Source organism: Caretta caretta, chromosome 1 (genome assembly GCF_965140235.1).
Source record: "Caretta caretta isolate rCarCar2 chromosome 1, rCarCar1.hap1, whole genome shotgun sequence".
Lineage (NCBI taxonomy): Eukaryota > Metazoa > Chordata > Testudines > Cheloniidae > Caretta > Caretta caretta.
This window is the reverse complement of record NC_134206.1, coordinates 95539981-95556085: the sequence shown is the minus strand read 5'-3', so window position 1 is coordinate 95556085 and position 16105 is coordinate 95539981. Positions and strand designations below refer to the sequence as shown.

Sequence of the window (16105 nt, the reverse complement as noted above, 5' to 3'; positions counted from 1 at the left end):
TGAGCCACTGCAACCAACCCATTTTGCAACTTATATTAGCGTAGTCTGCCTTTCCTGCTTTTTTGCAGCTGTTGCTGCTAACAGAGGAGTCTCTGCTTTACCAATGAGAACAGAAGATTTGTTTTTAAAGAAGTTTTCTCAGTTAGGTCTACCTTATTTTTTTTCTTTTCCATTTTCAAAACTATTTAAAATACGCACATGCTATGCAAGTTTCGAGCAGATAAGAACAATGTAAATGGTCACAGCTCTAACTGGTTAAAGAAAATGCAGTATGAGCCAAAAACTACTGAAGAGATATTTTTCCCATTTCTTTATATGCCAATTTTATATTGCCCTTTTCATCCTAGGATCCAAAATTGCTCACACATAGAAGCAATATTGGCCTGTGGATTTGTAAATATAGGAAAGGAAATATTTATACTATGTGTACAATTGTTTATATGTGTATCAATGTGTTTATTTATATAGTACACATTCATTCTACAGTACTTGTGTTGTATTTAAAGTTTATTCTGTTTTGAAAGATTCTATCAGAGAGAGATTTCTTAAATGCTTAAAAGGGGAGAAAAGAAAGAAACTTTAAGTGTGACCATTGTAAAGAGTGTATGTAGACATCACAACTTTATTTTCATTTGTTACTGCACCCTCCCAGCTCTGTAAGTACTAGCACAAATTAAAAAGCAAATACACTCACAAAGTTAAAAATTAACACCTCTAAAGCCTGCTGACTGGGGATTAGATGAGATGTAGTAGGCTGGGAGAAGTGCTACTGCTTTGGACAAATTATGTTTCAGCATCTCCACTATTGTGTTTTTGTTTAAAATATTTGTCAGACGTGCACAGAGCTTTGAATGGATACCGTCTGATATGCAGTGAGCTTTTTTAAAATCAAAACAAATAAATAAATCAAACAGCATCCCCATCCTCAACCACCCGATTTTTCCAATAAACCCAAAATTTCTAGGTGCAACAAAATTAGCAGGTACCTGCAAAAATCAACATACCAGCTATGAAGACATGATGACTATGAAAGACCAATGAAAAAAAACGCCCCCTAGTTTCCTTCCCATGATCACCAGTGCAGGTTCTTATATTGGTACCTTTCACCAAGGTATCTGACTCTGTCTAGCCCTCTTCACAGCCCCCAAGCAAAAGTCGGGGAGAATAGGTGACTTTTATAGCATATCCTGAAGATTACCAAGACAGAAACAAATTTCAAAAATAAGGAAACCACACAAGAATGCCTGCTGGCAGACCCTTCTAAATTCTACCAAATGTAGTGGGCCCATTGCAATTTCCACTGTTCCTCCAGAAAGGGAAAGGGTCAGTCTATCAAATTGCCAGGATGTAAATCATTTACAGCTTCTTAGGCTAAAAAACACTCCCTGAAAACTAATTGGTAGCCATCACAGATCACCAGTGTGTACAGCACACATGAGGATCGTATGTGGGACTGTGCAACGTTGCAAGGCTCAGTTTGCAATGGGATTCCTTGCCATTTCATTTTGAACTCATATTGCAAAGCAGGAATAGAATCATAGAATCATAGAATATCAGGGTTGGAAGGGACCTCAGGAGGTCATCTAGTCCAACCCCCTGCTCAAAGCAGGACCAATTCCCAGTTAAATCATCCCAGCCAGGGCTTTGTCAAGCCTGACCTTAAAAACCTCTAAGGAAGGAGATTCTACCACCTCCCTAGGTAACGCATTCCAGTGTTTCACCACCCTCTTAGTGAAAAACTTTTTCCTAATATCCAATCTAAACCTCCCACACTGCAACTTGAGACCATTACTCCTCGTTCTGTCATCTGCTACCATTGAGAACAGTCGAGAGCCATCCTCTTTGGAACCCCCTTTCAGGTAGTTGAAAGCAGCTATCAAATCCCCCCTCATTCTTCTCTTCTGCAGGCTAAACAATCCCAGCTCCCTCAGCCTCTCCTCATAACTCATGTGTTCCAGTCCCCTAATCATTTTTGTTGCCCTTCGCTGGACTCTCTCCAATTTATCCACATCCTTCTTGAAGTGTGGGGCCCAAAACTGGACACAGTACTCCAGATGAGGCCTCACCAATGTCGAATAGAGGGGAACGATCACGTCCCTTGATCTGCTCGCTATGCCCCTACTTATACATCCCAAAATGCCATCGGCCTTCTTGGCAACAAGGGCACACTGCTGACTCATATCCAGCTTCTCGTCCACTGTCACCCCTAGGTCCTTTTCCGCAGAACTGCTGCCTAGCCATTCGGTCCCTAGTCTGTAGCTGTGCATTGGGTTCTTCCGTCCTAAGTGCAGGACCCTGCACTTATCCTTATTGAACCTCATCAGATTTCTTTTGGCCCAATCCTCCAATTTGTCTAGGTCTTTCTGTATCCTATCCCTCCCCTCCAGCGTATCTACCACTCCTCCCAGTTTAGTATCATCCGCAAATTTGCTGAGAGTGCAATCCACACCATCCTCCAGATCATTTATGAAGATATTGAACAAAACCGGCCCCAGGACCAACCCTTGGGGTACTCCACTTGATACCGGCTGCCAACTAGATATGGAGCCATTGATCACTACCCGTTGAGCCCGACAATCTAGCCAGCTTTCTACCCACCTTGTAGTGCATTCATCCAGCCCATACTTCCTTAACTTGCTGACAAGAATACTGTGGGAGACCGTGTCAAAAGCTTTGCTAAAGTCAAGAAACAATACATCCACTGCTTTCCCTTCATCCATAGAACCAGTAATCTCATCATAAAAGGCGATTAGATTAGTCAGGCATGACCTTCCCTTGGTGAATCCATGCTGGCTGTTCCTGATCACTTTCCTCTCATGCAAGTGCTTCAGGATTGATTCTTTGAGGACTTGCTCCATGATTTTTCCAGGGACTGAAGTGAGGCTGACTGGCCTGTAGTTCCCAGGATCCTCCTTCTTCCCTTTTTTAAAGATCCTACAGTTAGGAGAGGCCCTTTCACTCAGAAGACTCAAGGGAGGGTACAGAGTGGGTGGGCCATCTGGTCCAAGTTGTTAGGAGCAGGAGGAGGATAAGACAGTGGACTTCCTCAGAGATGTCTCATCTAAGAATGCAGTGTAAGAAGGAGCTACCTTCATTTCCAGCCTCTCCTTATCCACCCAACCTCACATTTTCCGCATCTACTCCCCAGCTGTCCCCATCCCTCCAACAACACCAGGACACTGCATTCTTAGATGAGACATCTCTGAGGAAGTCCACTGTCTTATCCTCCTCCTGCTCCTAACAACTTGGACCAGATGGCCCACCCACTCTGTACCCTCCCTTGAGTCTTCTGAGTGAAAGGGCCTCTCCTAACTGTAGGATCTTCAGGTATCCATCAGGTATAGGCTGCCATCTACCTTCATCCTAAAAGGACTTCAGAGAGGATAGGACACGTCCCAGCAGCACAGCAGTAGTGAAAAAACGTAAGTTCGAAGATAGCTGTGTTAAACAGGAGCTGCGAAAAGTCCCTTAACACTTAAAAGTTTCTAGTTATCCTTAACCATTATGGACTATATGCCCCTCAACTCAGTTGAGCTGGGAGCCAGCAGAACTACATTTTCCCAACTCTGAGCAGCAATAACTTCTTAATGACAAATAGTCACGGCTCAGAGTAGCAATAATATTGTAGAGGGTGGTAAGCTATAAAGCTGAAGTAAATGTTTGACAGTGGGACTATAATGCATCTCTATCAGGTGAAGAAATCATGATAGAAATACATTAATATCTCTTCCAGGTTAAGTCACTAGGGAGCATCACTGCACCCTGGTTAACTGGGAAAAAATAGCAAAATCCATAGCTATTAGGACCCAGTGGGAGCATCAGCATGAATGGAAAGAAGTTCTGCTCCCTCTCCCCTACCCTTATCCAACCCCTTAACCAGCCTTGCAGCAGTTCCTCAGTGTTCCCTTTCTCCAGCCCTCTACACAGCACTCAGTAGTGGGAGAGGGGAAGATATATTTTAGGAGGCTCATTGCACAATGAACATTTTCCCAGGAGTTGATGGGAAGGAGAAGTACTCCTGACCCTCTTACCCTGCAATGTGCACAAGACCATCCCCTCACCTCAACATCAGCACCTTTTCCACAATCCACCTACACACAGTCCTAACCCTTCCACCTGAACCATCCCACTGGCCCCCTCCTCTAATGCAGCTACTGCATCCAAAATATTGTGAGTTCCTTCCTGGGATTCCAATGCCACCATCATTTACAGCCACAAGGATTGACCCAACTACGCACCATGGATGAATTTTGGATCCAGGGGAGAAAAAGATTGTTTTGAATCCAAATCTAGCAACTGTAACTATGAATGTTTTATGGAAATCTCCAAACTTCTGATGAGAATAATATTGTCATAATGCTCCTGAAATAAATATGAATTGCTTAGTTAGAAGAATATTGTGAGTGGTACACAACATATTATAAAATACTTTCAAATCCCCTCTTGTCACCTTAAAGTTCAACCTAATTTCTACACTATTTTTCATTTTGGAGAATATAAATTAAAAAAATGTATTTAAATGACAAAATCAAAGGGCAATGATTATCTGGTTGCTACAGAAGTTACTTAGAGTCCAGGATTTTATATTAACTACTTTTCAGATAATAAATCTACACATTCAGAAAGTAATGGTTTGAAGGATTTGGAGCTGGTCTGTAATAATTTATGAATTATTATTCTATGTTATGTTTGCTTGATTGTTGTAAGGATGTTCCCTGTGTGCGCATATGTAGAGTTAATTCAGTAACAGGATTGTCAGGAAATGTGGGGCGGATCCTGAGACGCACGGTCCTTAAGCGTTTGCTGGGCAGTGTAACAGATATGCACTTTGAAATCTTACCTCCAACATCCAGTTGAGCTCTCCAAACTGGTTTTGGGGAGCAGATCCAAATCCAGGAAAAGAACTTCAAAGACTTTGCTTGGATTTAAAGGATCACATTCCCTCAATGGAGAAGGCAGGATTTTGAGCTAAGGAGAACTCAGAGCCTTCATATGTGGCAGGCCTACCAGAGACCCCCATCAAGAAAATGATTATATTTGAAGTAAGATAGACATGTGTGCTTACCTCTTATTGTTTTAATAATCTTTTTCTCTTATGTTATGCTTTGTTCCTCCTAATAATGTTAAAAAAAAATTGGTTTAAGAAGGCTGTTTTGCGTCACTGTATTCACCAGTAGCTACAGACTCCCAAAAGAAAGAAGGTACTGGGTAGATTAGTAGGCATGTTTGGAACTCAGGGTACAAGAACCTATGACCTGGCCTATGAGTCCAAGAATCATAGAATTTCACTCCATGAAAGGTGAAGGCATGAGGCCTGATACCTGCGGGGGTACACTCAGAGACCTGGAAAAGGGTCAGAAGGGCAACGAGCTCGGTAACTATGACCAACGGTATCATCATATACAGTCTGAATTCTGGATCGATGTTACAGCAGATAGGAGATATACATTCAAATGGATCTCTACTGTCTGAGTTGGAGGATATACCTTAATGGATTAAGCATCAGGTTTGAAATACCTAGATTCCCTGGAACTGTAGGAGCCAGCAGGATTGACTCAGCCCTTCAGTTTTCTGATGCAGATAAACTGAGTTATAGACCATTTATTAATGCATGTGATGGAACCACAAAAATAGAGATCCTGTCTAATCTGTAAATACCCATTCTAGTAGTGTGTCATTGTTTGTTTGTTTTCTGCCTTTCCATCCCAGAAGTGGCTGCAATTAACTGGTGCTCTATATATATTGTTTATATATTGCTTTAGGATCACTCAGGATGACAGGCATGATTTCATATATAAGATTTTATTACTCTAACCACATCCTACCAAAGAATCAGTAATATCCCTATAAGGCACCTGTAAAAAACAGTCAAGATTTCAATTCATTTCAGAAGACTTGTCCTGCTATTTTAAACTCAACAGGTCACTGAACAGGTCCTAGGCTCCATTGTTAGTACAGTGTCTGTAAAAATGTTTCTTTCAGGGTGGAAAAAAAACCCGAGCTCTCAGTGTTCAGTATCTTTTACATCTGCTGCTCAGCTGGAAACACTGTTAAAAGTCCATTAGAACTTTAAGGTAACAGACCTTGCAGGCTATGAAAGCCATAGAGCAATTTGCTATTTGTGTTAGGAGTATCAGCCTTAGCCACTTCCTTTTCATGGGCTGAAAACAGCTTCTGTCATGAGCCGTGAAAATCAATTCCACAATAACTGGGCTAAAACGTAGCTTGAGGTATTCTCTCTATAGGATGAAGTTACACAGTAGAGCCTCCTTCTGGGCACATGTGGTACCTACAGCAGATTTATAGGCAATGTTTCCCAAAGGCTCTAAGAAGCAAGTTCAGGTGCTATTAATAACCTTCTAACTTAGCTCACAGGAAACATGGTCTGTGATGTGTAATAGAAAGTCTGAATTACTACTATGAATGTATTTAGCAGTAGGAGTTAACGCTGAGCAGGGTAGGATCTGTAATATTCTAGGTTTTGTTTGCCTCTATTGCATTTAGAATTACAGTAATTGCCTAGAAAGCTCTTTGTTCCAAATAACAGTATTTCAAAATCTTTCAAGGAAATAAAGTACTGTTTTACTTTGCTTGAAGTAAAAGGTCATGTTAGTGAAAATAAACTGCACTTCAAAGGACTGGTGGTCTTAACAACAGTTTTACTCTATTACCAAGGGGTAAAAAGAGATTCCATTTTCTTAGAAATAACTCTGAGTATTCTGGTATGCTTGAAGGAACTCTGTAGCATTAAACTGCAAAGGAAATTAACTTTAATTCCATAGGTGTAAAGTCTTACATATAGACAACTATAAAGTCAAGAATCTTACCATGTATATGTTTTGCTACCATCTGCAGAACATTTTCAATTCCTTGGGCATCTTGTAATGTATTCTCCAGTTTAGCATAGCTATCCTGCTCTTAAACATTAGCCTTGACATGCAGTGCTTAGGAATATGTGTAGACATACATTTTTAAACTGCTAAAATAATTATGCCTGGTAGTACAAATGGTCACTATTCTAAACTGATCGTTCCTTTTCCAGAGAGATAGGACCATTAACCAGGTATGAAGGGTATCACAAAGTCATAGTTCATTGAAAATGTAATTTCATTTTGCTGGTAATATGAGTGCAGATACTTTGGCACTGTAATGGAGTTTTAAGTACCAAGCCTCTTATTTCAACTGGAAACATTAACATAATTATACATTTTTACTTTACTAAGCAGAAAGAAAGATCAGTATGCATAGTTTTCTAACATATATCATGCAGAATAAACCAGTGATCTCTAAGTGATACGGCAAGATCCTCAAGTCATTCAAAAGAAATGGCAGGTGGTAATTTTTAAGACAAATTATCCAGAAAAGCTTTTATTGTTGATCACTTGTTATAAGATTTGCCATTTGCAAGTAACAGTACATTCAGCTGAAACCGACCTTTTATGAGAGCCAAGTCGTAATATTAATGAAATGCATATATTCTTTATTGCAGTCATATAAAAAGAATGGCCTGAGCTTTTAACACAGTGCATGACCACTTTGGTGTCTGACCACCACCAAGTTTCTGAACAGTATAAGATACCATATGATGAAATAAGTACTAAAGTAGCAGTAAAACAGTTTAAAACATTAGCACTTAGTAATGTAAGAGTACTGTAGCTTTATATATGTTCTTCAATTGTAAATCTGAATGCAAACAAAAAGTAAAAATAACTTCAGCATAATAGTACAAGGTACTGAGGTTCAGTGTTATACTAATTATGATAGCATTGCTACTGACATTTCCATTTTAAATCCCTCTTTTCAGGATTTAGAATTTCACCATAAAAATCATGCTCTGGAACTCCAGAAGTTGGGATTTAAAGTTCTCAGTGCAAAAGCAATTTTTATGAGTTAAATGAAACAAAAAAACAATAACACAATTTTGGCCTGTTTAAAGGATGCTTTAAAAAATTAATACAGATGGTGACCTGGCTTAGACATTTCTAGGAATTTTTTTTCTCAAATGCCCTGATCCTGCAGTTACGGAAGTGTTTAACATTATGAACACAAGTACATAAGAACATAAAAATGGCCATACTGGTCCATCTAGTCCAGTATCCTGTCTTCCAACAGTGGCCAATGCCAGGAGCTTCAGAGGGAATGAACAGAACAGGTAATCATCAAGTGAGTAATACCACTCAGTTCAATGGGACTGCTTATGTGTGTAACATTAAGCATGTACATATGTGACTGCAACATCATGGCCTAAAAAGTCTTTGGCCCTGATCCAGAGAAGACTTATGCACATGCTTATCAATATGTAGTGAGTAGTCTCACTGATTTCATTCTGTACTACTTGGTAATTAGTTTTCTTTAAAAAAGCAATTATATAGTTATCCAACAAGCATTCAGAACTATTCCATTTTTCTGGGTACTGTATATAATATGCATTTCAAAATCACCTTCTCGCTATTTATCAATGTAAAAACAATATGGAATAGTGGACAGAATGACACTCAGGGTACACCTACACTAAGATAAAAAAGTCATGGCAGAGTCCGAGCTGCAGCCTCAGCAGCTACATTTCAATTTTATAGCTCCATAGCCACAGGTCTTTTATTGCAGAATATACCTCAGGTTATGTCTACACTGCAATGTAAGCCCACGGTTAATAGAACTCAAGTTAGCACAATCCAGATTTGCAAAAAGAAAAGGAGTACTTGTGGCACCTTAGAGACTAACCAATTTATTTGAGCATGAGCTTTGTTAACCTTGGGGTTGAGCATCTACATTAATTTGTAACCCCAGGTTAGGAATAGCTGAACCCTAGATCCGACCCTGGATCTCCAGTGTCTACATTGTATTATGCAGGCTCAAGTCCAACTCCGTGTATCCCAGACTTCCTACCACCCTCCTAAAATGTGGCTGCTCTGGCCCTTTGTTTGTGATACAGTGTGGGAAAACTTGACTGTCCACCAAGCTTAACTGGCCAGAAGACAAAGAAAGTCAGCCCATGGGTTTGAGAGATACTTTTAGTGGACTCCCAGAGCACAAGTCCAGTGGGGCTCCCTCTATACTGCAAAGCAATAGGCTTGCCCTGGGTCCTGGCTTAACTCAGGCTTGGACTCTCCACCACTGTGGGGTCCTGGGACCCTGCGTCCAAGCCCTGGGTTATCATGATTTGTGTGTAGATGGAAGAGAAGTTAGGTTTCAGCCTGAGTTCAAAGTCTGGGTTTGCATTGCCGTGCAGACATGACCTAAGGGCTCAATTAATGGTTGACCTGTGGCCACTTCACAAAGGATCCACCGGCATTAAGTGGTTGTAGAGCTACCATAATAGTTTCTCCATTGGGTATTCCTAGCTGTTGCAGAGTCAGAATAGCAGGCACTGCCGGCCCGCAAAAAAGCCCCCAGAGCAGGTAATCAGCTGGGGCACTACCAAAGTAGGAAGGTGTGACCACAGAATTATTTTATGTCCTGGCTATTGGCATGGCTCATAGGGATCAGACACAAGTTAGGGCAGAACCAGGGCTAAACCAGGCAATGGCAGCCCTAGCACAGGGGCAGTGCAAAGATCACATAAAATCCCATCCCCACTTCAGTCTTTGCACTGAGCACAGTTCAAGGATACATTAATCTCTAAGGGCCCAATATTGATTTCATAAAATTACAACAGTGTAACTGCACTGATTTCAGTCATTACTTCTGAAGTGTACTGTTCAGAGATCTGAAGCAGGTCCTTAGCCTTTTTCAGTCTCTCATTGTGTCCAGTTATACAGCCACTCTGCTCGCAGAGTTCCCATTCACTTCAATGGAGATGGCAGTAGAACTTATAACTAAATAACAAGCTGCTTGACACTAGTTTGACCACCAGGCTTTCCCAATGGTCTTCTGGCAACCAGTCATTGCATTCTAACAATAAGTAAGGAGGGGGAAACACTAAGAAAAAATGTCTTGGGTGCTTCTGACACAAATTAATATCTCAATTACATGAATGATTATGCAGTAGTTTTAATTATTGTTTTAGGGCATACAAGAAGCAGGACTTGTTTGTTTTGTTTTGGGTGGTGAAGGGGCTTTTTTTTTCTTTAATCCAGTGCTCCCTATCTTGCCATTGTAAAGACACTTTGTCAAAGTTAACTTTAGGAGACTCCTGACCTTCAAAATAAAGGGCTTGATTCTGCTCTCACTAATTTCACTGTAGCGCCTCTTGGTTGACTGAATCTTATCCTGCTCTTTGTTTCCACAGGAGAACAGATTTACTGACTTTTGAAGTAATCTTTAAAACTCTAAATCTGTCAATATTTTTTCCCAGGAACACTGTAATTACTCAGTTATTCAAGATTTACTCCAAAACAGACATCCTGATCTCTTTGGTAAACAATCTATAGTTCAAATGTTACTATAAAATACTTCATTTTTTAAGTAAACAAGAGAACTGAACAAAGAGGTTTAAATAAGACGAAGGATCTCATTTAAATAGAAAAAGCATATTTCAGACACTGCCTTGGCTTTTAAATTGTGGAGCATTTTATTCTAAACAGTGTGAGCTAAGGACATGTTCCAACTTTAACTTTGAACTTTCAGTTTTCATTGCCTTAAGTCAGATGCTTAAAGTTATTGAAATCATGGTTTGAATTTAACAAGTATTGTTGACAGATTTTTTTACTATGACATTTCACTTTCATATAAATATCTTAAAGGGTCAGATTCTGATATTCTTACACACACACAGAATAACACCATCTTCCACAACAAGCCTGAAGAAGTGTACTTGGTACATACAACAATTATATTGTATTCGTAACACCATCATTTAAATAGACAGATTCATTATCCTTTCAGTATTTTTATACAAAGGTTATTTTGTGACACTCTGTGTCCTCATCGCATCTATGAGAGATGGAATTCATTCACTAGCAGTTTTACAAGAGGACAGGTTTTACTCTGGTATCCTTGAGTAGATCCTGAAACTACTGTCACCTGTGCCAGGGATGTCAATGTCTGCAAGAAAATCTGTATCAATATTATGTGTATTGCAATATTGTTTTCTGTGATAACACATGGGTGAGGATTCTTCCACCAAGACACTCCCAGGCAAAGCTCTTCTACTGGGGATTTGCCGGCAAGACCAGTATTTGGTCCTAAGTGCTGGAAAATACCTGTGTGTGCAATAGTCCAAAGTAGTTTGCAGCACTGGAATTCAATGAGCAACATCCCCAAAAAGCCACGATATTTAGGGTTGTAGGTTTAGTCACTATATTTGATAGGTACTACACAAGTCACACTGAACACTTTAGCACTAACATAGGAGCCTACAAGACAATTGCAAATAAATATGTTCATTATAATCACATTATCATTAACTTTAACACATATTTCATTTGTATCAAAATACTGTACAGAAACAGTCTTACAGTGCAAACATATGTAACACTAGAAATATTATGAAAAAAACATATTTCCCCCCAAAACTATTAAAAGTAATAAGAGAAGTACTAGTGTGAACAGAACTTATCTAAAAAGTCTTCGCTTTTTGTGGGGAGGCAGGTTTACTACAACAAGCAAATCCCAATAACAATGGTGTATTAATATTAATTTATGTATATAAGGTGTGCTGGTATTCAACAAATTTTGTTTTACAAGTGATTTTAACTTGGGTTCCTCCATGTCTGGTACCTATCTGATTTACGCAAGCTTAGCATATTTTTTCAACACCTTGTATTAATACATGTGTTCAAATAGTCTCATGTAGAAAAGGTAGCTTCTTAAAAAACAAAAGTAAAAGTGTAACTATATTAAACTCCAAAACCACAAATCAAACTGTGCATCATTTACTTTTCAATCATACTATCAAATGATCAACATCAAATTCCTTTGAAAATAAAGCAGTTACTCAAATGTATGAAGTCTGATGCACCTTGACACACTAATGCTGCAATAGATTGTTTCACTAACCAGCAATTATAGTTCATGTAAGTCAGAAAAGGACCAGGAAGGAAAATAAATCAAACAAGCAAACCCAGCACCATCAAATCCTTATGTTGGCTGTTCTAATTAAATGCTTATAATAATTGGATCAAGTGACAAATAGACAGAATTCCATTTAAGAACAGGATAGCCTTCCCAAGCAATTATTACAAAAGCACTCAGCAGCCTGTGCAAAACAGCATACTGCTAAACACATTACCTAAACACAATATAAACACAGTCTCCCCAACAATCAAGTATACCACAGTCTACAAGTAAGCTACTTAAAAGTATCATCTCACCCAGATTCAAAGTAGTTAAACATTAAGGAAAACCAACTGCATTTTAAAGTTAGGATGCTTAGGAAAAATAACATATACAGCTGCATCAATTTCCTATTCCACAAGGATAAAAGAGGAGATGATAAGAGAAATCTTTGCTTTAACTATGATTAATGTGAATATTTAACTAGCAACCAATCATTAGGTCTCAATACTTATTAATAGAAACCTGTAAGCACAATTGACATTTAAGGAAGATATTTTAAACAGTGCATGGCCATTCTTAATTGAATAAAAAAATAAAAAATCAAGAGTGGAGAAGAAACTAACACTTCTGGGTGAGCTGAAAACAAGAACTATCTACTCAAAGCCATTAAAAGTTTGAAATTCACTAGGATTTTTAAAACAGGACAGGGCATAAACTGACCTGTCACTGTCAGTCTGAGAGAAGAAAATTACCATAAGTGAAGGGAAAGCATGACTGAGAAACTGGGAGGGCATGTGGCTCACAGAAGAGCTCTCATATAATTGATTAGCAATTGGAGAAGAATTCCAAAAAGGGCACAGAAAATAGAGGAAGTGAGCAAGAGCTTGAGCTGAAGGAAGAGAGGTCTCTAAGTTGCCACAAGCACAGGCCCCTCACTCTCCTGTCCTTGTCCAATATTTGTCAATGGGCCAGATCCTCAGCTGGTGTGCCACTTATTTAGGGCTCCAGGGAACTCAGTGCAGCTATGCTCATTTACACCCGGGGATCTATCTGGAGGACCATTATGTATTCATATTGTGGAACAACATTCCTGTTCTATAGATTGGCATGTTTGAAGTCTTTAGATGTTTGCACCACACTGTGATGATACAGAGCCAGATAATAAACAGTAAGCAGCACTGGCATTATTTAATCCAAAGAGAGAAAAAATCGCTGCTTCCAACTTTAAAAAAAAAAAAAAAAAGCAAGAAAACAAACCAACGGAGTGCCCAATTCGCGGCGCAAACAGGAGAATCAAGCAGCAAAGTGTTAGGAGTTTGCAGAGCGGATTTCTCTCCGGAGGGCTTGAGCAGCCCAAGCCCGTGCATTTCCGAGTCATCCCCCTGCATCTCCTTTACTCTACTATCTGATTGCCAAAGGATTCTCTTTCCTGGACACATTTTTATTCAGTCAGTCCCAGAGATACAATGAGCATATGGTTGGAGCTAAAAGCTGGCCAATAAATTGAAAAAAAAAAAATCCCTGCTAGAAAGAAGGGTTGAAATGAACCTGTTGTAACAATGTTTCAGAGCAGCAGGGAAAATCTCCCCAGCAGCTGCTGCTGCCCAGGTTCCCCCCCCCCTCGCCCCCCGTTTCCTTGGGTGGGAGTGGAGGAATCTGGTGGTTGGTGATGAGTTCAGTGCTCGTGGGAGTCTGTGCTGAGACTTGACTAACCGGAGTCATGTTTATCAGGAGAAGACTCGCTTTCGCTGTGTTTGTAAATTCTGCCTCACGTAAAAACCCAAATGTATGTGCAGATCCCCTCGGGAACCAGACAGTGATCTCAACTGCAGACGGAGGAGCCCGCCGGTGGCAGTGGGGAGAACCCCATCCCCTCGCTGCCCCAACTGGCAAAGGGGCACTGCTTGTCTCCCCGCAGGAACGGGCAGTGGAGGCAGGACCCACCACCAAGACGGCTCTCTGGCTTTAATGACCCAGCAGCAACTCCAAGTAAAGTTTCCAAAGGCCACCAGTGTAATCACTGCTGGGGCGCTGAGCGCTCACTCACGCCCAGCCCCTGCCACTCCTCTGGCGCGCGCCTTCATGCTGTGTCCCTTCCCTGTCAGACTGTCCGGAGGGGCGGGGGGGGGGGGACACCGAATTCTCTGTGTTCACACAATGAGGCAATTCATGGCCCCGGCTCCCGATCCCAGCCGCCCAGCGTACAGGGCTGTGAGAAAAGCTGCCCCCTGCTCCCGGGTAAGGAGCCGGGGGTGGGGGGGTGGGGAGGGGGAAGGGGAGAGACCAGGCAAAAGCGAACAACATTTCAACTAATCCAGAAGGGAAAGAAGAAGGAGAAGCTGGTGGGATGCTGTAACCACATGTAGACACATTTCCTCGCCACATCCTCCCCCTCCTTCCCATCCCGCCCACCCCTGGTCCTTACCTGCTATTTCCTGAAAGGGTATATTGACCAGGCTGAAGCCTTTGGCACTGTACGCCTGCCGCACCTCACTGCAGCTCCGAGCCTTCACATCAGCCCCGGCCGAAAGTGACAGCAGCAGCCCGGTGAAAGCCACCAGCGGAGCCGCGATCCACGAAGACATGGTGCAAAATGCAAATCCAGCTCAATAAATCCTGGGGAACGATCCCACCTTCACCCGCTGCGAACAGAGCCGAGGTGCCTCCAGGGTGAGGGGCAGACGGGGTCCCCCAGCTGAGGCGGAGCGAGGAACCCCCCCGGCTTGCTGAGGCAAACTTTTATGAGCCGAAGGGGAGATGTGCACACACACGAGCGGTGCCAGGAACAGCAGTGGCCGCCCCCCCCCCCCCGCCTGCTTCTTCTTTCCCAGTTCGAACAACCCCCCTCTGCACACACAGGTCTGGCTGGCTGCTGCGGATCGGAGTCCCGAGCCAGGGGCAGCAAAATCCTGGAGCCACTGAGCGGTGCCTGCCTGTGTGAGGCTGGCGAGCCCTCACTCCCTGTCTGCGCGTGTGGGGATGGAGTGGAGCATGCACAAGTGTGTGTGTGTGTGTGTGTGTCTGCGCGCGCCTCTGGTGGTGTTACTCTGTGTGCGGGTGGGTGGGTGGGTCAGAGTGCATGTACGGGATCCAGGGGAACCTCTGCTTCACACACGCGGACGGAGCCTGCAGGAGCAGCCTCCTCAAGTAGGAAGGGAGAAATCCTGGAGACAGACACAGTGACTGAGGGAAAGAGACACCCAGAGAGAGAGAGATAGCGAGAGAAAAACGTGCCACACATTGCATAGCCGAAATACAGAAGCGGAGCGGGAAAGAAAACCTGGAGTGGATCTCCGGGCACAGGAGAGGGGAAGGAAAAGGACACCATACAATAAACGTCTTCCCTTACCACAGCTAACCAACCCCAAGATTGCAAATCACCAACCAGTTAGGTGTTTTAAAAATTACATGAGCACTAATATATAACATTATTATTGCGCCAAAATACATCCCTGGCTTATGTCTTGACTTCCGTGGATTTATATGGGTTGAATATGGCCCAAAGGTTAAATTCACATTAATCTAACCTTTAAAAGTACCTGGTACTCAACACAGACTTGAGGTAAGTGAGTGCAACTCCTTTCTCTTAAAAAGTATTGGAGCCATTTACACTAGATTTGAATTTGGCCCATGATGTATTTTGTTATATATCAGAGCCAGGCAGTGGAGTCAGGCGGGACCAAGAGAGAGCCTAGAAATCATCTAAGGGCAAAAGAAGAAAAAAAAACCCTACACCAAGTGCTTAGACTTAGTGAGTAGGGTGGGAAAAGAGAGCCACCAACCCAAGGAACTCAACCCAGGATTTGGCATGAGAGCACCACAATCCCTCCTTAACACAGGAGCAGCTACAGGAGACTCAGGAGGAATCCCCTGCCAGGCCAATCCAATCTCTGGGCCAGGGAAGGAAGGAAAAGCACCCTTATTAAATAGTATTTTAGTAGTATTTTACAGTATTTAGTATAGTATTTTACAGCAGTAATCCAAAACACTACATCTTTCAAGAATGCTACTGCAGTATTAGTATGATTATTATGGAACAGCAACTCCCAAACTTAATTAGTTCATGTACCTCCACCATAAAAAAAATTGTCAAGTTAAATGGTAGAACAACAAGCTTATGTACCACCAGTGGCGGTAAACATCCCACAGTTTGGAAACCCCTGCTATA

General features: G+C 41.7%; 1 protein-coding gene across 2 annotated transcripts in view; it reads right to left on the bottom strand.

Annotated features, from left to right (window-relative positions):
- GPC6 (glypican 6) overlaps positions 1-14718 on the bottom strand; it is a 1138485-nt gene extending 1123767 nt beyond the window's left edge. For both annotated transcript variants that reach the window (XM_048853256.2, XM_048853266.2), the window contains exon 1: positions 14363-14718. In XM_048853256.2, the coding sequence (XP_048709213.1) occupies positions 14363-14522 (160 nt within the window). In that variant the 5' untranslated portion in view covers positions 14523-14718. The remainder of the gene's footprint in view (positions 1-14362) is intronic.
- Positions 14719-16105: the final 1387 nt, after the last annotated feature.